This window comes from Panthera leo, chromosome C1 (genome assembly GCF_018350215.1).
Source record: "Panthera leo isolate Ple1 chromosome C1, P.leo_Ple1_pat1.1, whole genome shotgun sequence".
Taxonomy (NCBI): Eukaryota; Metazoa; Chordata; class Mammalia; order Carnivora; family Felidae; genus Panthera; species Panthera leo.
In genome coordinates this window covers 8,928,027-8,949,206 of record NC_056686.1, presented here as the reverse complement: position 1 = coordinate 8,949,206, position 21,180 = coordinate 8,928,027, and the positions used below count along the sequence as shown (strand labels likewise).

Here is a 21,180-nt window from a genome sequence, read left to right as displayed (position 1 = left end):
CTGTCTTCTGGCCCCAAACCATCCCAAACACGCCCTGCGAGCTTTCCACCTTCGGCCTGTGCTCACAAGCTTCATGCTACCCGCAATGTCGTGACCCGTCCCACGCCGCCTATCGAGACCCTGCACTGCGGCCTCCTAGGGTCCTACGAACAGGATGGATGACCCCCCTCCTCGGCACCCCACTGCACTCTGCCTGTGTCTCTGGTATAACAAGTTACTACCTACTGCCTTGTGTTGCTGTATCACTTCTGTCTCCCCAGCAAGACAGCAGGTGTCCAAGGGCAAGGACCACAGACGCGGACGTGGAACAGGAACAGTAATAGCAGGTACCACTGAGTGAGATCTGACTGGTGCCAAGTACTCGATACGCATCGCCTCATTCAATCCACACAACAACATGAGGAATACTATTATTTTCTCCATTTCAACGTGAGGGACGTTAGGCTTACAGAAACGCAATCTGCTTGAAACTCACAGAGCCGCTGAGCAGCAGGGCTCGAACCTGCCCTAGATCTGCCTGATCTCAGCTGGCAAGAGGCGCAGCGGGTGGAGAGGAGGCCTAAGTAACTTGCTCACAGTCACAAGGAGCTTGTGAGTGGGGAGACCAGGCCCAGCCCCTAGGCCTGAGCTCCTAGAATCTTCTCCTGTCCCCGCTCTTTGTATCGCCCCTTAGCACAGAGCCAGACCCAAAGCAGGCACACAACGGTGTCTGCCGAGTGGCTAAACAAATAACATCTTATACAAATTCTCTCTCTCTCTCCTTCAACTACTTGTACGCTCTTTACAGTTTCATTACTTTCAGTATGTTGTGCACAATCCACGCTTGAAGTCCAACCCACGCCAATCATAGGCTGACGATCGTGACAGTGGAGGATGATGGTAACTAACATCGACTGAGGGCCCGCTGTATGCCAAGAACGGTTCTAAGCTACTTGACCTATATTAATGTGTCCAGTCCTCAGAACCTCATGAGACCGTTAATATTCTCTCCGATTCACGGACAGGAAGAATTTGAGAATTCATGAAGACTTGGAGTAAGTTGCCCAAGTTACTGGTAAATGGAGGAAATGGGATTCAAAACCAGTCCGGCTACAAAACCCATACTCTTGATCACTATGTCCAGCTTCCTGGCATCTCCCAAAGCATCTCGCATACTAAATATCTCCAGATGGACTGAAATAACATTCTTATTCCCATACCGTAACCCCTGCCTCCAAACACTGCTTTAACTATAACTGCGATGCCCCAAACTTTCCTAGCCAAGCACTGTGATGTGCTTTGAATCTGTAAGGACGGGGCATCACACTAATACCGGTTAGGAAAGAAACAGTATTTTTTTATTCTGCACAGAGAATATTTTTAAATGGGAAATAAGCATAGAAAGGCAGTCTGAAGCACCAGAGAGATACACATAGTTGTCATTACAAAATAGATTCTAAAACTGAGATTAGAAATCTGTTATTAGTATAGACTCTAGTACATCAGATACCACACATTTCTATTTATTCATTTCTTCAGCCAACATCCTCTTACCACATCACTCTTGAAAGAGCTGGCTCTTTTATTAGCAAGGTTATGGTTTGCAATTCCCTTTCTCGGCCCTGTTTCCTGGCCTGTGCCACCTGGTTAGCTTTGTAGCATATGTATGAGAACTTCAGTAAGTGACCAGAGAGGTGAACTCGACACTACTCTCATACTTTGAACACATCCTCTTCCCTGACAGGTTGGTCACTTTCACCTTGCACTCGGCAACTCCCTTCTAAGGACAGGGAGGAAAAAGGTCAGGACAGAAGTTAAAGATTAAGAAAAAACCCACTTCAGTTTCCAGTGAAGGGCGGCGGGGGGGGGGGGGGGGGGGGTGCTCCCCACAGCCTGTGGCTGCCAAAATCCTTTCACTGGTTCAGATGGGTCAGGAAAACCTGCAAAGCAATACTTCTGGTGACAGGTGAACCACTGGCACCCTATTCTCAGATGCCACAATAGGAACCACTGTCATCTCCGCTAACCTGTCCCGGTCCACCGGCCAAAACCCACACCCCCAGAAGGTGAGCTTTCCGCCATATTTGAGATCTGTTTCCCACTTTCTATGATGCTACATGATTGCAGACTCACTTTATCTCCTCTCTCTAGATTGTTCAAATGTTCCATTGTGAGTTGAGCACAAAGAACTTAAATTAAAACAAGGAGAAGGGGAGGGGCGCCTGGGTGGCTCAGTCAGTTGAGTATCCGACCTCAGCCCAGGTCATGTTCATGAGTTCGAGCCCCACATCAGGCTCACTGCTGTCAGCGCAGACCCTGCTTGGGATCCTCCGACCCCTTCTCTCTCTGCCCCTCTCCCATTCATGCTCTCTCTCTCAAAAATAAATTTTAAAAATATTTAAGGGAAAAAAAAGAAGGGGGAAAAAAAGAGGTTTTCCAATGCTCACACCAGATCCCTGGACTGCGTTAAATCATGTACAGGCATTTACCGAGGATAGGCCTGTAAAGGCTAAAATGTCTCAAACTTTATAGAACTTTATTACTAGGCAAGACAGGACCTCAGAAATTCTGTCAAAGACTCCACAGTAACATATTTTAAAACTTTGACTAGGTGTCTATTACACACAGCAGGATAAGAGCTTTAAATGTCATTCCGTTTGATCCTTACAACAACACTGGAGAGGTGTATCACCTATTTGTTCTAAGGAAACCAAGGCTCAGAATTTCAATGACTTGTTCACATAGGTAATAAGTAACACAACAGGATTTGAAGCCAAGCCAACGCCATGGTCACTACATGGCCACCTCCATAAAGCTTCATAAAGTTAAAAAGTTAACTGGGATTGGGGCACTTGGGTGGCTCAGTTGCTTGAATGTCCGACTTTGGCTCAGGTCATGACCTCATAGCTCTTGGGTTTGAGCCCAGCGTTGGGCTGTGTGCTGACAGCTCAGAGCCTGGATCCTGCCTTGGATTCTATCTCCCTCTCTCTCTGCTCCTCCCCAACTCACGCTCTGTCTCTTTCTCTCTCTCTCTCTCTCTCTCTCAAAAATGAATAAACATTTAAAAAATATTTTTTTAAGTTAACTGAGATAAAGCAGAGTCACCAGCACTATAGTCTTTTTTTATATATATATTTAATAGTTCCCTAAAATCTATAGCAATACAGCTACATTAAGTTACCCTGTAATAATAATCAGTGTCATATAAGAAAACATAGTCCCTTTAACACATATTTAGTACAAAGCCATTTGGGCATTATGTTTTATTATTCTCAGTACAACAAAAAGAATATTAAAAAAAAACAGAAATGCCATCTGCAAAGGCATACTTTACCAAAAAGAGATACACTTACCTTTCAGAAGTGCAACAGAGAGCTGATCAGTGTTGAGGTTATTGACGTATTTCCCCAGATAGGTATTGAGAACCCAGGCTACAAGGCCTTCCAACATGACTATATCCTCAAGACAAGGTGTTTAAAAATCATGGATCATTCTTTATTTCTCTCTCTCATGGTCATAGAAGAATCTATGAAGGAAACAAAAAAGGAAATCAACAGAAAAAAACAGATGATTTTCTGAGCTGATTTTCTACTCTGCCTTCCCTGAGGGTGGACGAATGCAAAGCCCAGGTTTAAGAAAAAAAGGGGTGACGAGCACTGCAAGATGCCCTGTTGGCAGAGGATCAAACCAAGGAACAGTCACAAATTTACCAAAAAACACCTAGAACTCCAAGTTGTCTATCTTTTCCATGCAACTGATCATTAAACTGCTTGCCTTTAGGAATTCACCTTGGAAGTAGACTGTCCTGGTCAGCGATTCTCGTCCAAATGCAATTAGGCAACGTCTAGAGACATTTTTGATTATCGTGACGGGGGGCTGCGGTTGGGATCTTGTGAGTAGAGACCAGGGAAGCAGCTAAACATCCTACAACGCACAAGACAGCTCCCCCACAGCAAAGAATTATCCAGCCTGATGTCAACAGTGCTGAGGCTGAAGAACCTTCTCCTAGATGAAGGCAAAAAATGCCCTGAGAGATTTCAATGAACTTCACATTTGGCAGCGATCCTCTGTCAGCCTTCCCTAGTTCCATGTTGCAAATGTGTTCTTCAAGATCATTCATAAAATAACATCAATGACAAGGAGAAGGCAGTGGTTTCTCGCTATTCTTAAATGTCCTGGAACTGCATTACTGGTACCCAGACAGAACCCTGGGTTGCTGATACAATGAACTATCTTAGCAACACAAACACAAGAAATCCTCTGGTTCCAGCTACTGTATTTAGCATAGTACTGAGCTACTACTGCCCATGATAATAAACGTGTTTATTAGTATTACAAAAAAATATATAGGTTACTTTTAGTACGACTAAAAGTTAACATGATGGAACTTGAGACATAAAAGGTTTAACTTTTTTTAATGTTTACTCATTTTTGAGAGAGAGAGAAAGAGAGACAGAGAGAAAGAGCAGCGGAGGGGCAGAGAGAGAGAGGGAGACACAGAATCCAAAGCAGGCTCCGGGCTCTGAGCTGTCAGCATAGAGCCCAGTGAGGGGCTCAAAGTCACGAATCGTGAGATCACGACCTGAGCCAAAGTGTGAAACGTAACTGACTAAGCCACCCAGGCGCCCCAAGATATAAACGTCTAAATGGGCTCCAAAATCACCCAGCTAGTAGATCCCAATTAGAACTGCGAGTTCCAAATCTTGCTCTGAGCCAAGCACATCAGATACCAGCCCACCATGCTGGACACTCCAGGTTTGCTACGACATGTGTCCTACTTGGAACCAGCCCTTTCAGGATCCTTTCCAGGCACTCTGCCCCACCCCCCGGTGATTCATCTTCGTGCCAAAAGATACACTTATCCCAAATGAAAGGCCACCACCCGACAAAATCCCAACACACAAGGCCCCGTAAGAGTTAACTCAACCTCCAGGAAAGACTGAATTTATTTGTCAACAGTGTCTTGCTCTTCCAGCAAGATTAATTTCTATTTGCCATCAACGACAGTGAAAATAAATCAGAAGCTAAAGAGCATCTGATGAAATGCTAGTTTCTTTCCAGAGATTTTTTTTTTTAAGCCATATTTTGTGTAAAACTAAGAATTTGCTAGAGATCACTGGATACCTGTATTTAAAGAAGAGGTTACAAGAACAAATTCTTTAAAATAAGAAATGTGTACCAGTCTGGTAAAAAAAAAAAAAAAAAAAAAAAAACCATTTATTTATTATATCTTTAAACAAGTGAATCTGTGAAAACAAAATGTGAACCTGACTAATCTATGTACTATGTAGACTCCAACAGGCAAGATGCCAAAATCAGAGTACTCTTTATTTCTGAAGTTACTGCCATTGACCCCTAAAATGCTAACAAACTCTCTCTGAAGTGCCAAATACAAATGCTCTCCCAGCAGAGGGAATCAGGCCCTACTCTACCCCCGCCGCCCCCCACTCCTCGGCAAGGTGGGAAAATGCAAAACACAGATTACCAAAAAGATGGGGCGAGAAGCATCGTAAACGCCCTGGTCAGTAAATTAAGACTCAAGCCAGAAAGCATCTATCAGCTCTGCTAAGCATCTAGACCAGGCTGGAAGCCACTTCAAGGATTTCCTTAAGGAATCCGGTGTCGGGAAGGGCCCCCAGACTGGCTAGAATCCCAAAGTGTTTACACGCTCGGGTCCACCAGGGCTTCCAGGCAGCCGCCCGGCACTAACTCCCACCTGACCTCCCCTAATCGGTGAGGCAGGTGCCACTGGGGATCAGGGCTCAGCCCACAGGCGGACAGACAGCCGGGAGTGACCTTGAGCCAGGCCCCTCCCTCGAGGGGCGGCCAAAGCCGGGAGTAGGACTGGCAAAGGGACCAGGACGCTCCTCACCAGCCGGCCGGGCCTGAGTGCCACGGGCGCCGGGGTGCTATGAGAAAGAAGACAAGAGGGGGCAGCTGCCAGGCCCCGGGGCCCCCAGGAATGGGGCCGCCCGTGAAGGCGAGGGGCCCATAGCCCTTCTTCCACCCCGTGGGCTCCAGGGGACAGAGACCCCACCTCCCAGATAAAGCGCGGAGGCGACGGCGCCCAGAGCCTGGGGTCCCGCCCCTGGGAGGAGGGATTCAGCCGGGGTGTGACCCCGGGGAGCGGGGGTAAAGACTGGCTAGAGGCCTGACGTCCCCATCCCAGAGCGCGACCCCAGAAGGCTGGTGGGTGGCCAAAACACTCTGGAGAACTGACCCGCGCCCCGTTCCCGGGCGTGAGGTACGGGGGCCCGCGCACGGGGGGCCCGCGTGGGGACCGCCGCTCAGGCGGAGAGACGCGGGCTGACACGGCCCCCAATCCCAGGGCACCAGGCTACCGGGACCCCGGGAAGGGTGCCGGGTCCGGCGGGGGCTCGGACTCCCGGGACGAGGACGCCGGGGTCCCGGGAAGCTCGGGCAGCCCCAAGCCCGTCTGACCCTGGGGTGCCCGCGGTGGCTGGGACGCAGGAGTCCCCGAGAAGGCGGCGGGCTCGGGGCCGTCGGGAGCGCGGACGCCCCAGGGCCCCCGGAGGAGCTCAGGCGGCGGGAGGGCCGGACGCCGGGCTCCCCGGGCTCCCAGCGGCGCGCTCCCCGCGGGCGGGCCCCGGCCCCAGGTCCGAAGCTGAGCCGGGGCGGCCGACAGCGGGCCCACGCCCGCCTGCAGTCCCGGGCCCTGCCCGCCGCCCCCCGCCCCGGCCAGTACCTGTCGGTGTCCCGGGCCGCCCGCCCTGCCCGGCACTGCGCGGCGCTTCCTCTCCCGGCTCCTCAATGGCGCTGGCCGGCGGCGCTCCGGCCCGCCCCGACCCGACCAATCGAGCGGGCGACGCGCCGGCGCCTGGCCAGCCGAGCGCCGAGTCATCGAGGAGGCGCCCCCTGGCGCCGGGGCGGCCGCTGGCGGATGGGCTGCTGGAGCTGGAGAAGGGCCCAATGAATGAGCCCCGTCTTACAAGGGGGAAACTGAGTCCCAGGGGAGGACACGGCCACCAATTCGTCCGGCTGCGACAGTGTGGGAACGCAGGATTCTTCCTCCTACAACGCCCTGCCTTCCACTGGCCCATCCACAGCGGGTGCTCCACTCAGCAGCCACAGGGGTCTGCTAAAACATAATTCAGACTAAGCCACTTCCTTGCTTAAAACGGCTCCCCCCCCCCCCCTTATACTTGAATTAAAATCGAACTCCTGGGGCGCCTGGATGGCTCAGTTGGTTAAGCATCCGGCTTCTGCTCAGGTCGTGATCTCCCGGTTCATGGGTTCCCCACTTCGGGCTCCAGCCTGACAGCTGGGAGGCTGGGATTCTGTGTCTCCCTCTTTCTCTGCCCCTCTGGGCTCGCGCGCTCTCTTCGTCTCAAAAATAAATAAACATTAAAAAAAAGTTTGTTTGTTTGTTTGTTTGTTTGTTTTTTAAATAAAATCCATCCCCTTACAGAGCCAACACCAATCTCCTACTGGATTTGGTCCATTCCTATTTCTGCCAGTTTCCCTGGCTCACTCAGACCCCGGCAGCGTTCAATTCCTGCCTCAGAACCTTTGCATTTGCGATTCTCTCTACTTAGGATGCTTCTCCCTTAGATCCATGCTGTCCAGTAGAAATATTATGCAAGCCACACATACAAGCCACGTCACATTTTTTCTAATTTACTAGTTGGTACATTTTTTAAAAAGGAAAAGGTGAAAATAATAACGTATTTCATTTGATTCAATATGTCCAAAATATGATCATCTCAGCCTGTAGCCAACAGAAAAGTGAATTAATGAGATACTTTATGGATTTTGTATAGTAAGTCTTTGAAATTTGGTGTGTGTTTCACACTTCCGGCACATCTCAATACAAACCAGCCACAGTTCAAGTGCTCGATAACTTTATGTGGCTGATGATTACAGAACAACTTTGGATAGTCCTAGAGCCAGTTCCTTCTTGCTTCAAACATTACACCTCAGAGAGGATTTTTCCCTGCTGCCCTATCTAAAGTTCCCTCCAACCATTACCCTGTTGTACTTTCTTCATAGAACTTAATGCTATTTGCAATTACCTTATTTGTCTATCTTTTGGTTGTTACCTTTCTTCACCCTAAAAGTTCCCCCTAAAACCGTGATTTTTATCTTTTTCACAGATGCCTCTTCAGCACCTAGACTTTGCCTTGCACAGAAAAGACTCATTTAAAGATGCTGTAAACGGGGGCGCCTGGATGGCTCAGTTAGTTAAGCATCAACTGCTTGGGACATGATCTCGTGGTTTACGAGTTTGAGCCCTGCATGGAGGTCTGTACTGATGGTGCTGAGCCTGCCTGGGATTCTCTCTCTCTCTCTCTCTCTCTCTCTCTCTGCCCCTCCCCTGCACACACGTGCATACTCCATCTCTCTCTCAAAATAAATAAATAAACTTAAAAAAAATAAGGTAAACTGCTACAAGTGAATGAAGGACTAAGTCAACAAATCAGACTTCATCTTGCACATCGTCTTGCATTAGCACCAGAAAGAGAGGAAGAAGACCTCAGGCTCATAAAAAGCCAAAAGCTGCAGGAAGCAGGATGGCAATGAGTGTATTTACCATAATAATTATCAGCCCTCATAATGCTAAGCTAATTAAGGTGACCGTGGGCTGAAATTCCTCTGATGTGGGACCAACAGATCAGAGTCTCAACTCTGGGTCACCTCAGCAGCTGAGGTTTGGGTGTAAAACCTCAGACTCCACAGATGAAAGGCGGGAGGGAAGCAGCCCATTCATTAGAGCTGAAGGATCTCAGAGTCCAGACCTTCCAGCACAGAACCACTTGGCTGTCCCGGGGAGTTTATTAAAAATGCAGAGGGGCGGGGCGCCTGGGTGGCTCGGTTGGTTAAGCGTCCGACTTCGGCTCAGGTCATGATCTCGCGGTCCGTGAGTTCGAGCCCCGCGTCGGGCTCTGTGCTGACCGCTCAGAGCCTGGAGCCTGTTTCAGATTCTGTGTCTCCCTCTCTCTCTGCCTGTCCCCTGTTCATGCTCTGTCTCTGTCTCAAAAATAAATAAACGTTAAAAAAAAAAATTTAAAAATAAATAAATAAATAAATAAATAAATAAATAAATAAAAATGCAGAGGGGCACCTGGGTGACTCAGTCGGTTGAGCATCTGACCCTTGATTTCAGCTAGGGTCGTGATCTCAGGGTCATGGGATCAAGCCCCACATCAGGCTCCACACTGAGCACGCAGCCTGCTTAAGATTCTCTCTCTCCCTCTCCCTCTGCCCCTCTCCCCTGCTCTCTCAAAAAATAAAAATAAAAATAATAAAATAAAATAAAATAAATAAAATAAAATGAATACATTTTTAATCCAGATCCCAGGACACCCATTTGTTCAACTAGTATTACAGACAGTCTTTGTGCCCTCAATTTGTAATCAGTCTGAAGGTGCGTTTATCAAACAGCAATCTTCCTACTAAATATTTACTCACAAGAGAAATGAAATCACATGTACAAGCAAAGACATACAAGAATGTTCACAGTGGCTTTATTCATAACAGTCAAAACCTACTTTGACTATTAGTGAAATGATCAAAATGCCCATCAAAAGGAGAATGGATAAACAGGTTGTCCTGTACCCATACGACAGATTACTACCCAGCAATAAAAAGGAACAAACTGTTAATACAGACAGTATCTTGGAGGAAACTCGGAAGCATTAGCTTCATGTAAAAAGCCAGACCACAAAAGACCACATACTATGATTCCATTTGTATGATATTCCAAAAAGGACCAAACTACGATGGCACAAGCAGATCAATGGGTGCTAGGGGCCAGGACTGGAGGAGGGAGATGACCTAAGAAGAGACCCAAGGTCGGGGGCACCTGGCTGGCTCAGTCTGTAGAGGATGTGACTCTTGATCTCAGGGTCATGAGTTCGAGCCACATGTGAGGTATAGAGATTACTTTAAAATTTTTTTTTAATTTAAAAAAAGAAAAAAAGAAGGGGTACAAGGGAACTTTATGGGGTGATGGAACTTCTGTATCTTGACCGTTGTGGTGGTCACAAGGCTGTATACAGTTGTCACAATTCACTGAAGTGCACACCTAGAATTGCTAAATTGTGTTTTCTGTCAATCATTCCTCCATAAAAGTGATACTTTAAAAATCTCCGCCCTCATGGGGGCGGGGAGGGGAGGGGCCTGGGTAGCTCAGTCGGTTGAGCGTCCGACTTCGACTGAGGTCAAGATCTCCCACTCATGGGCTCTGTGCTGACAGCTCATATTCTATAAACATGCTTTGCACGGAGTCTTCAAATGTCGGTGCTCTGTGTTGGGATGCAGTTCACACATCTCAGTTTGGACCGGCCGCACTCAGGTGCCCGATACTCGCACACGCCTAGTGGCTACCGAATGTGACCGTGCAGGCACAGACTGTCTTGTGAAGATACAGACAGCCCTGTGGGAAGTACAAGGACAGAGCGCAGCTCAGGGCAGCCCCCTCATCTTACAGGTGGAGATTCTGAGCTCCAGAGAGGGACAGTGGCTGCTTTAGGTTCACACTGCCGGTCCGGTCCTTGGTGACGTTGGGACCCAATCCAGGGACTCCTCACTGTTAGCTTTGCCCCAAGCAGCCTCTCAGCTCAATTTCCCAGCTTTCCGGATGCTGCCCTGCTCACTGGTTTTTGACTATGGAGCTCCAGGCAGGACAGGGGAGTCCCAGGAGAGAGAGACTGAGAGAGAGAGAGAGAGAGAGAGAGAGAGAGAGAGAGAGAGAGAACTTGCCCTTTAAACCCAGGCCTCAGTTGACTTTTTGGTGAAATTCTAAGGAGGCGGTTCTCAGGAGCCTCCCACAGGGAACAGGCTGTCCTCCCAACTTGACTCTAGATAAAAATCAAACCTCCGGCCCCCACCCCTGGGTGCCCTCCTCTGCACAGCAGGGATAATGGGTACTCTGCCTATCTCCTGGGGCAGTTGTGGAGATAAAGTAACTGAAGCTCAGTTGCCCAAGTTGCAGACCAGACAATTTAAGGAACTCCTCACACTCCAGGGGCGCCTGGGTGGCTCAGTCCATCCAGCATCTGACTTGGGCTCAGGTCGTGATCTCCTGACTTGAGCCCTGAGTCAAGCTCCCTGCTGTCAACTCAGAGCCAGCTTTGGGTCCTCTGTCCCCCCCTCTCTCTGCCCCTCCCCCGCTTGCACTCTCTCTCAGAAATAAAGAAAACGTTAAAAAAAGAAAGAAAGGAAAAAAAGGAACTTCTCACACTCCCTGGACTCCTCCCACACGCCAAAACATAAAACCCTACATCCTTTCTGTGGCTTCTGAAGCCACCCCCACGACCTCATGTCCTGCCCTACCCCGAGTCCCAAGGCTGTGCTGCCCTCCCTTCAGCGAGGCCTCTGCTCAAACACCAGCTCCTCGGAGAAGCCTTCCTCAACCCACCCCACAGGCTAGCTTCTCAGCACTTACCGTCACCTGGCCTGGCCTACATGTATTTCTTCACATAGCCCTTCCTAGCTTGTGAGCTCTGGACAAGGACCCTGGCTGCCCTGGACTCGTGATCCCCAGCACCTACACACACACACACACACACACACACACACACACACACACAAAATAGCAAGTAGCATGTATTGAGCACTTACAATGTGCCTGGCATAGTTCTAAGCATTTTACAGATAGTAACTCAAATAATTCCAAACTCGGAGGGAAGCACTGTATTAATCCTATTTTACAGATAAGGGTGAGGCACAGAGAAGTGAATTAATCTCCCTCCGGTCACACAGGAAGTGGTCACACCTGGGCACCTGGGTTTGGACTTCTGAGCTGGTGCATCAGAGTGCCCGATAGCAACGACGACTGCATGAAGATTAGACGGAGGAGGACCGCGGTCACCCCCTACCCGCCCCCCGCCCCCCACGCCAGCCCTGCCTTAGCAAAACCACTCACCCCATCACGGTTAAAAAAGGAAAAGAGGCGGCACCTGGGTGGCGCAGTGAGTGTCTGACTTTGACTCAGGTTGTGATCTCACGGGTCCTGGGTTCGAGCCCCACCATCGGGCTCTCTGCTGTGAGTCTGTCCGCACAGAGCTGGCTTCGGATCCTCTGTCCCCCTCTCTCTGCCCCTCCCCCATTAGCTCTTTCTCAAAAAAAAAGAAAAGAAAGAAGAGGCAGGAGGGGCTGCCCTCAGTTACTCCAAATTTATACCCTCTGCTATTGTGATTTATAATAAGAAATATATATTTGGTCTTCGTCCTCTGTTTCTGGCCTCACAGCCCCTCAAACGCTTAAAATTTCCTAAGTGGGGAGAGGGGCTGGAGGTTCAATCCGTCACCAATGGCCAATGACTTCATCAATCATGCCCACGTAACAAGGCCTCCATAAAGACCTAAAGGGCGGGGTTCAGACAGCCTCCATGTTGGTGAACACATGAAGGGGTGGGGGCGGGGGGGGCACACACCCAGGGGGACCAGAAGCTCCAGCCCATCCCCCCGTAAAGCTTGCCCTCTGCAACTCTCCCATCTTTATGTTCCAGAGTCTTTGCAATAAACCGGGAATCGAGTAAGTAATCTGGTCTCCTGAGTCCGGTGGGCCACTCTAGCAAATAAATGGAAATCCAGGAGGGGGTCACGGGAACCTCTGACACACGGCCCATCGGTCAGAAGCACAGGTGGCCACCTGGACCTGTGACTGGTGTCCGAAGTGGTCGCGGGCTTGTGGGACTGAGCCCTTACCCTGTGGGACCCTGTGCCTCCAGAAGGCAGTCCGTTCTGTAGGACACCTCGAGGTGCCTGCTGAGAAGCGGGGGGTTCCCTGGTGGTGTGGACGCCGTGGACCCTCATTTGTGAATGTGCCGTGTCTGCTCTCTCACTTCAGCAGCACAATTGAGTGGTTGTGACCGAAACCGTAAGAGCCCCCAACTGGAAAATATTTACCACGTGGACTTTGCCGAGCCTGCTCTAGGGTAGGGATAGGGTAGAGGGCAAGGCTGCGGGAGGAGAGGGCTCCCAGGAAATCACCAAGAAAGAAGAGGGTAGTGCTGAGGGAGTGACAGTGGCCCAGGAAAAAGGGTGAGTGATCTAGAGGTCGGATTAAGGAATTCAAGGGCCTGGGTCTCCCTCCCCTCCTGGCCTTTCCAAGTGCCTGCAACCTCCTCCCCACCCTTTGTTCTGGCTCACACCTCAGAAACAGATCAAAGGTCACCTCCAGAACCCTCCTGTGGCGGTTCTCTGAGCTGCACCTCCCCTGTCCCCAAGCTCATCTGAGCACCCTGTGGCGGGCCTCACAGATGTCACCACACTGGGGCCTCCTGGAGGCCAGAACCTTACTCCCTTAAGTGAGCAGGGGGGCTGCATGTGGACAAGAAGGTCTGCAACGGCCCCAGTTAACCCCAAGAGCAGGCTAAGGACACTGAGGCGACAGGGCATGTGATGAGGGCATATTCAGAGGCCAGCTGAGTGATTCGGAGCTTGAGAGAGCAGCCAGGCTCTCAGCAAGGACAGCTATGCGTCTGGGGGTGCTTCTCAGGTCCTGTCAGCGCAGTGGCCAAGGCAACTTCTCCCCCTACGCGCTGGTGGCGGGCAAGTAGGACCACGGACAAACCCCAGCTCAGACCCGAAGCCAGAGCCAGGAGTCAATGCGTAACAAACAAAAGGTTTATTTCCAAGCAGGAACGCTGTCCAGTATACGGTGCAAACTCTTGTCTTGGGATCCACACAAGCCTGGGAACTGAGGTCACAAGCAGAGAGGTCTCCTTCCAATTCAGAGCTTCCCCAGGAAATGGCAGTGAGGCCTGAGGCCCTCCCAGGATGGTCCACCAGGGGGCAGACACGCTCCATTGCCACACGGCGTCCAATTGTGGGCAGAGACCCTGGCCAGTCCAGGCAGTAGAATATCCTGACTCTAGGGGAATCTGGATTTTCTGGGAAGCTGTTACTTTCTCTGGATGGTAATGACTGGACTCTCCTACCTTCCAAAAGTTCAGCTGCCAAGTTCAAGTCCAGTGGAATTTTTCAACAAGGGATCCAAGTCCCTGGGCCCCAACTGGCTTCTCCAGGAGTCCCGTCTTCCTTCCAGAATCCAGTCAAGGCCACACATGTCCACGCTCTGCGGGGCTCTGGGGCATGTGTCTGGGGGAAGTGGACTGACTTTTTAATGGAAAAGAATCCTTTGACAAAATTGTTGGCTTGAGCTGCTTCAGGCAGGACATTCAACCCAACAACATGGTTACACAGATCAACAGCACATGACACAGACAGACAGACAGACATATACACACACAAAACTGGCTCTCAGCATCCCACATCCACTTGAGATCATGGCAGGCACAATACCCAAGTGGCCCCGTGGGTTTCCCTGGGGCCTGGGACTCCAGGAACAGTGAAGGGGGTAAGGGGAGGAGAAGTACCTCCCAGGGAGGCAGAGGAAGGTCCAGGCTGAGGTAGGAGGAGAGAGACGGCTGCGGGGAGCCTCAGTCATCTCTGGTTCCTGAAATTCCCTGATAGGAGGTGTGGCCTTGCACCGGAGCTATAGGTAAGTCGGGAGTGAAGGTCAAAAGCAGAGAACAGCAAAGTCTCGAGTTCGGCTTTGTTGTTTTGCGGGCTTGTTTGCATGCGTGGTGGGTTTTTGTTTTGTTCTTTAATTGCCCCATGTTTCGGTTAGAGGTCTGCCATTTTGTCCAAGCTATGATACTCGTGCAGGTTGCTGGGCTGGGCCCTCAGGGTGTCTCATTTTCACACCATTGTTCAAGAGGCGAAGCTGCCAGGAATAGATTTGGAGGTGGTGCAAGGTAACTGGGGGACCCCTGTCCCCATCAGGGGTGGCCGCCCCCTCCTGAATAGAACCATCTGATCGATGACATCCCCCTCCCCCGCCCCCGCTGGGAGCACCCTGCAGTCTCAGCATTTCGGGCTAAAGCACTGCCCCTTCTCCGTGGATGACTCACACAGAGTCCCTCTTCCCCGGGATGCTGGGGCCTCCCAGGAAACCAGAGCTGGGAAGCGTCCAAGGATAAAAAACAAAATAAGGGCTCCAGAAGCCCAATTCACAGGACCAGCTGGAGGACAGCTCTCAGAGAGGCAGGCGCCGGCCCCAGGCTGCCCAGCACGTGCATGTCAACCAGCCTTCTAGAAGGAAGCACACCATGCAGGACGGGTTTTCCACGATTCTCCCTGCCTCACCCTTCTGCCAGCAGGTGAGAGGAAGGCTGAGGCTGCGAAGGCCACTAAAGGAATTTGGCCCAGAAAGAGCCAGAGTCCTGGGGGGTGGGGGCCCAGAAGGACCAGGGAACAGCCACCTCGGCCGTGACACAACTCATGCCAGCCAGTCTGGCTAACTGGGCTTCATCCCAGCATCAGGCACACCAAGGGGCAGGGGCTTCTCCTCTGGGTTCTCCAGCAGAGTCTCCGGGGCCCCTGGCTGAGACTGAAAAGGGCATTCTTCCTTGGAGAAGGGGACCTGCTCGTCATTTGGGGAGCCGGAGGAGCTGGCATCCACGTCCCCCATCGTGTAGCTGGCCTGGGAGGCGCACTGAGAGCCATGGTCGGAGGCGCTGCACACATTCACGATGCATGTGACGTTGACCTGGGTCCCGTGGCTGCCAGAGGAATGCTCTGTTGAACACAAGATGGGGGAGGGCGGCGAGTCAGGGGTCTGCAGGGGGACGTCTTCGCAGTCTGTCCCCTGCCCAAGAGACAGATTAAGACAAGAGGGTCAAGAGCACCGGGCGAAGGGCCTAGAGGCCACGTGATCTTGGGCAACTCAACCTTCATCGCCTGCATTTCCAGTGTCCTCATCTGCCAAGTAATTCCCAGCCCAACTCACCCTGTAGGTGGGAGGAGCCAGTCCACAAAGCAGGGGAAGGTGCTCCAGGAACAAAACATGCCCCCACAGAGATTCAGAGAGGTGAGCAGGGGCAGGAAGTACACGGGACAGAACAGTGATCAAGCGACCAGGGTGAGTTACTTTCCCGTAAGTGCGGGAAGCCTCCACAGTCCTGACCAAACCAACTCTGGAAAGGCGACAGCCTTCTGTCATTGGCCCCTTATCTGTGTAACATGAAAAAAACATCAAAGGGTTTGGAAATTGCTCCTTTGTGGAGAGGAAACACTAAGCCTGATAGTGTCTTTTGCCCCAAATCTTTCTCCTCCGTGTAGGCCTGCCTCTGTGATTTCCTAAATCTGGGATTCCAGAATGCGGTAGGGGTGGTTTGTCCTCACCACTGAGGCCAGGATATCTGCCTACTTTCCGGCCCACCTGCTCGCCCAGCCCTGGGGGCATCTGAGTTTCCCAGCTAGTTGGTGGGGGACTGAATGCTGGATAAGCTGAGAGGGGACACGGGATAACCCCTCCAAGAGTGAGAGCTGTCCCTGTTTTTCCTGCAGGGACCTGCCAAGTCCCCAAACACGTGTGCTGTCTGGGGTGCGTGGGGAGGGCCGGACGGACATTCGCTTCCAACTCCAGGGAAGCCTGGAAGGAGGATGGGGCCAGTGAGCTGCTCTGTTCAGAACAGCCCCAGACAGGCCAGGGGAGGGAGGGCTGAACTCACGGGGCCTCAAGGAAATTTCCACCCTGAGCCTCCATAGCACCCAAATGTCACCCAGTCACCGTGGCCTTTGCACATGGTGAATGAGACATTGCAGGGGTGGATGGGGGACTACAAGGGGGCACAGCCACACGTTCCACAGGAGAGAGAGGTGACTGGGTGGGAGGAGAGAAGGGGAGAGTGCGGGTGACACCAGAGAGTCGGGTAGGGAACAGAGAAGTGGCAGGGTGTAGGAGGGGTGGGCAGACTCCCTCTCTCTCTGCCCCGCCCCCCAAAAATAAATAAATAAACATTAAAAAGGAGGAGGAGGAGGAGGAGGAGGAGGAGGAAGAGGAGGAAGAGAAGGAGGAGGAGGAGGAAGAGAAGGAGGAGGAGGGGGAAGAGGAGGAGGAGGAGGGGGAAGAGGAGGAGGAGGAGGGGGAAGAGGAGGAGGAGGAGGAGAAGGAGGAGGAGGAGGAAGAGAAGGAGGAGGAGGAGGAAGAGAAGGAGGAGGAGGAGGAAGAGAAGGAGGAGGAGGAGGAAGAGAAGGAGGAGGAGGAGGAACAGAAGGAGGAGGAGGAGGAGGAGGAGGAAGGAGGGGTGGGCAGACATGGTCAAGGGGCCAGGATGACTGCAGGAGAGGTGTCACCAGGAAATCAGAAAGATGAAACCAAGAGTTGGACAAAGACCAGGGGTTTGTATTTGGAGTTCCGTTCCCTCATTCAACAAAAGTTTAGGACCACGGGCTATGTCTCTTCCTTGGGGAGCTCTCGGGCTGGGTGGGGCTGCTGACGAGACATCGCACTGGTGAGGGGAATACGGCGGTGGGGGCGCCTCCGTGCAGGGGGCAGCCGGGGCAGGAGCGGTCCTGATGGAGGGAGCTGTCCCACAATCAGGTAGGAAGAGATGTTGCAGCCCTGCCAAGGGGATGCTGGGCTCATCTCCAGATGAGGAAACTGAGGCAGGGTTAAGGAGCCTGTTCGGATCCTCACGGCACCGGAGCGGTCAGGAGGGCATCCGGGAAGGACCCGAGCGCACTGTCATTCCTTGACCTCCCGCCAGCCAGGGCGAGAAGGACAGACGCAGGCCAGTGGGCTTTGCCTGTCGCTACAAAATACACCAAGGAAGCCCCAGGCTTTCTGGACCCCTGTCACAGACCGGGTCCAGGGCAAAATGTATCCTGTGTAAATGGGGCCTGGGCTTCTCCAGCACCCACGAGGTCTCCACAGTCCTGACGCTTCAGGTCCAAAGGACTGGGCAATGGCCCACAGTGAGTGGAGCCCTAAAGACACATTTATTCATCCAGAGTTCCACCCCAGGGCTCTGGAGCCTGGAAGCCCAGGGGGTATTCTTGGCTCTTCCGTATACTAGCTGTGTGGCCTTGAACAAGCTCTTCAACCTCTCTGGGCCTCAGTTTCCCCATCTATAAAATATAATAGGTCTGAATATAACACTATAATGCTACATGTCATCTAATAATATATACTACGCGATAAGCAGTATACAATATGTAATAATTGTGTGAAAATATGATATCAATATATAATATTATGTTACATATTTATGTATTATAATACCAGGCAGGGAAACTCCCTTCCTGGCTATCGGGGACTCGAAGAATAAGCTGGGATTGTCTAGAAGGGAGGGTGCTCCTGGTAGAAGAACTCACGTGGGCAGAGGTGGGAGAGATTTGGCAGGTTCAGAGAAACGAGAGAGCTTTGTGGCCCAGCGCTGCATCTGACGGAGAGAAGAGGCTGGGGGGGCGAGCCCAGGCTAGTCGCACAGTCATTCCAATGCCCTGCTAGGAGCTCAGGCCTTGCCCTACGGGGGAGGCCCAGGAGGGGCCGGCTAAGCCAGAAACCAGGAAGAGCCACGACGCGGGGGGTGAAGCCACGTGGGCTCCCCCATCCTACCTGAGTTGCTGAAGCTGGCCCAGGCCTCCCCAGACCCGGCGGCCTTCTCCGTGCCTGTTGCGGGCAGCCGGGTCCCGGTGGGCGCCCTCCCGTCTGCGGTGCTGCCTGAGCTCTCCAGGGAGCTGCTGCTGGAGCTGGGCGCTGTGGTCAGCAGGTGCTGCTGCTCGGGGCCGGGGGCACTTCGGGCCTTGTCAGCAGGCAGGTGAGGCTGGACAGGCAGGAGAGGAGCGAGAGCAGTCAGCCCGTCAGCCGGCTCGTCTTCCTCTCCCTGCTCACACCCGTGCACCCTTCTGCACCCCCGTGGCCTCAGCACCCTCACAGTTTACACAGCGCTTCTGCCCACACCTGCACCTGCTTTCCACACACGGCGCTTTCGCTTTCGGGATGCGGGATTCTGCGTCATTTCTGTGATCAGCATTTGGCTGCTCTGTTGGAGCGGGAGCCCTAAGAGGGTGGGACTACTCACCAAACAGTCCTGGAGGTGGGGCAAGATTTCCATCCTCATTTCGCATAAGGAAACAGAGGCCCAGAGGAGAGTGACTTTCCTAAGGTCACCCCAACAGCACAGGGTGATGTGGTCCAGCCTGGCGGCCAAGAGCACGGAACCACACCCACGTGGGTACAAAATCACGACTCCACCACTTATTAGCTGTGTGCCCTTGGACAAGTTACTTAACCTTTCTGTGCCTCCTTTCTTTCATATATCAAGGGGGAGTTATAAGCCGACCTCCCAGGGCTGTCAGGAAGATTCAATGGCTGGATATTTGTAAGGTGCTCAGGACAGGGCCTGTTACACCGTAAAGCTCCACACAAGGGTTTGTTAAATCAGGCGGGGGGTGAGGGGTGGGGGGTGGGGGTAAACTAGTACCATGAGTCAAATCTGGCCTGCTACTGTCTTTGTACAGACAGCCTGTGAGCCAAGAAGGGTTTTTACATTTTTTAAATGATTGAAAAAAGTGTTCAAAGAATGATATTTTGTGACACGCAAAATTACGTGCCCTTTACGTTTTAGCGCCCATAAATGCAACTGTATTTGCAATACGGCCACTCTCGTTGGTTGATGGACAAATCTGTGGCGGCTTCCTTGCTACCACACCAGGTTTCAGTAGCTGCAACAGAGACCATACGACCAAAAAGCCTAAAATATTTACTGTCTGGCCCTTCACGGAAAACGTTCGCTGGCCCTTGTATTCACTCCATCATTCCAGAGTAGACAGCCCTTTTATTTAGAGCCCTGGGCCACGCTGGGTCAGGAACCCTTTCCAGATTCTATTCCCCAAGCCTGCTCTGTGACTAACTCCTAATATCTTTTCCCCACAGAAGAACATAACTAACACCGACAATAATAATAAGGTATTAGCTGATATCTGCTATTCAATGCCAAGCACTGAGCCGAAGTCCTTCTAAAACACTATATTGATACTTCTAACAGCCCAGTGTTTGCAGATGTAGCAACTGAGAACCAGACATGTTGAGTTATTTGCCTGAGGTCACACAATTAGGACATGGTAAGGTGGACTAAAACCCTTGACAGCTTTCCCGGGTGTCTGGGTTTTCAAGGTCTGGAGGCCCAAGACAAGGTGCCAGTTTCCACGTATTCCTGCTTGGGGAGCACCCAGAAACTCCACTCAGAGCCTGTCGCCTGCCCACACCAACTGAATAGGCACCCAAGCCTTTGCCTCGGGGTCCCGGGTGATTGCTAGATCCCAGGAAGAAAGGAGACAGAAGGGGCCACGTTCTCACTTGCTGCCCTTGGCCCCTGGACCAGTGCAGGATGAGAGGGTCCCGGGGGGGAATGAGGACCAAAGCAAGGGAAGGGCTGGTGGGACATGGCCTAGTAAGGTAAGAGGGAAGGCCTTTGCCATAGGGGTGGAGGCGTGTCGGGTCCCACTCCCCAGGAAAGTCTGACACCCCTTGGCCTCCAATCCCAAGCGCTCTCTGAGCAGTCCACTCTCTGGCCAATCACTATGGCCACCCAGCCCCTGTCCCGCCCACCAAGGCCACGGCCTCTCCCACAGCTGAGCCTGCTTCTGTCATCAGGACAGAAGGATCCTCTTTGTAAGCTGTCCCTTGAGGCCACAGAGTCCTAGAGAGGGTGGGTCCCTGGCTCAGTATCACAGCCGGTCTGGGCTGTGGTGGAGGCGGAATGAGCCCAGATCCGTGTAGCAGTGATGCCGGCTTCCCACTGCGTCCTGCCTCCCTGGTTCACGGCCCCGGGCTTTGGAGGGATGGAGGGCATCTCAAGTTCAGGCTGAACCTTTGCCCAGGTGGTCTGATCTAGGCTACTGGACTGCACTCCTACCCTTGCTCTGCGCTTGGACAGGCAGGGGAAGGAGGGACAAGAGGGGCACCCAAATGGCATTCCTTAAAACCCCAAAGAAGGGGCTTTTGGGAGCCAGTCTCCTGCTGCTCTACTTGTGGCTGGGGCTGGGCAGAGCAGGAACCCCCAAAGGTCACGATCTGCCTCCTTCTCCCAAAGCCACAAGTTGCAAAGTTCAGGCAGGCTCTGAGTGGGGCAGATGCATCCTTGAGTCCTGTTCCTTGGACTGGGACCCCAGTGAGGGGGAGTATGGAGGAAGCTCACTCAAAAACCAGGATTTCAGCCCACTAGCCTCCAGCACGCCCAGCCCCCAACATGGCCAGAGGCAGAGACTCTGGCAGAGCCACCAGCCAGGTCCTTCCACGTCTGCCTGTGTGTGTGTGTGCTCACAAGGCTCACACCTCTGTATGCACAGGTGCGTGTGGCGGGGGGGAGGTAAAACATCCCACACACTTGTCTGTGTGTGTAGGAGCACGTGTGAGGGCACGTGCTGGGGGTGGTGAAGAGAG

At 52.2% G+C, this 21,180-nt stretch overlaps 2 protein-coding genes across 7 annotated transcripts in view; both read right to left on the bottom strand.

Annotated features, from left to right (window-relative positions):
* Positions 1 to 6,768, bottom strand: part of VPS13D (vacuolar protein sorting 13 homolog D) — a 266,928-nt gene extending 260,160 nt beyond the window's left edge. For 2 of the 6 annotated variants that reach the window (XM_042954201.1, XM_042954202.1), the window contains exons 1-2: positions 3,768 to 4,380; positions 3,333 to 3,505 (exon numbers count right to left, since the gene is read on the bottom strand). In XM_042954201.1, coding sequence (XP_042810135.1) covers positions 3,333 to 3,429 — 97 coding nt within the window. In that variant the 5' untranslated portion in view covers positions 3,430 to 3,505; positions 3,768 to 4,380. Of the gene's footprint in view, positions 1 to 3,332; positions 3,506 to 3,767; positions 4,381 to 6,685 lie in introns of those variants that run through there. The other 4 variants (XM_042954200.1, XM_042954203.1, XM_042954204.1 and 1 more) reach the window with 4 other exon arrangements.
* A 6,789-nt stretch (positions 6,769 to 13,557) lies between these two features.
* The window catches only part of TNFRSF1B (TNF receptor superfamily member 1B), a 32,730-nt gene continuing 25,107 nt past the window's right edge, over positions 13,558 to 21,180 (bottom strand). The window contains exons 9-10 of the mRNA XM_042949200.1: positions 18,352 to 18,559; positions 13,558 to 15,527 (exon numbers count right to left, since the gene is read on the bottom strand). Coding sequence (XP_042805134.1) covers positions 15,247 to 15,527; positions 18,352 to 18,559 — 489 coding nt within the window. The 3' untranslated portion in view covers positions 13,558 to 15,246. The remainder of the gene's footprint in view (positions 15,528 to 18,351; positions 18,560 to 21,180) is intronic.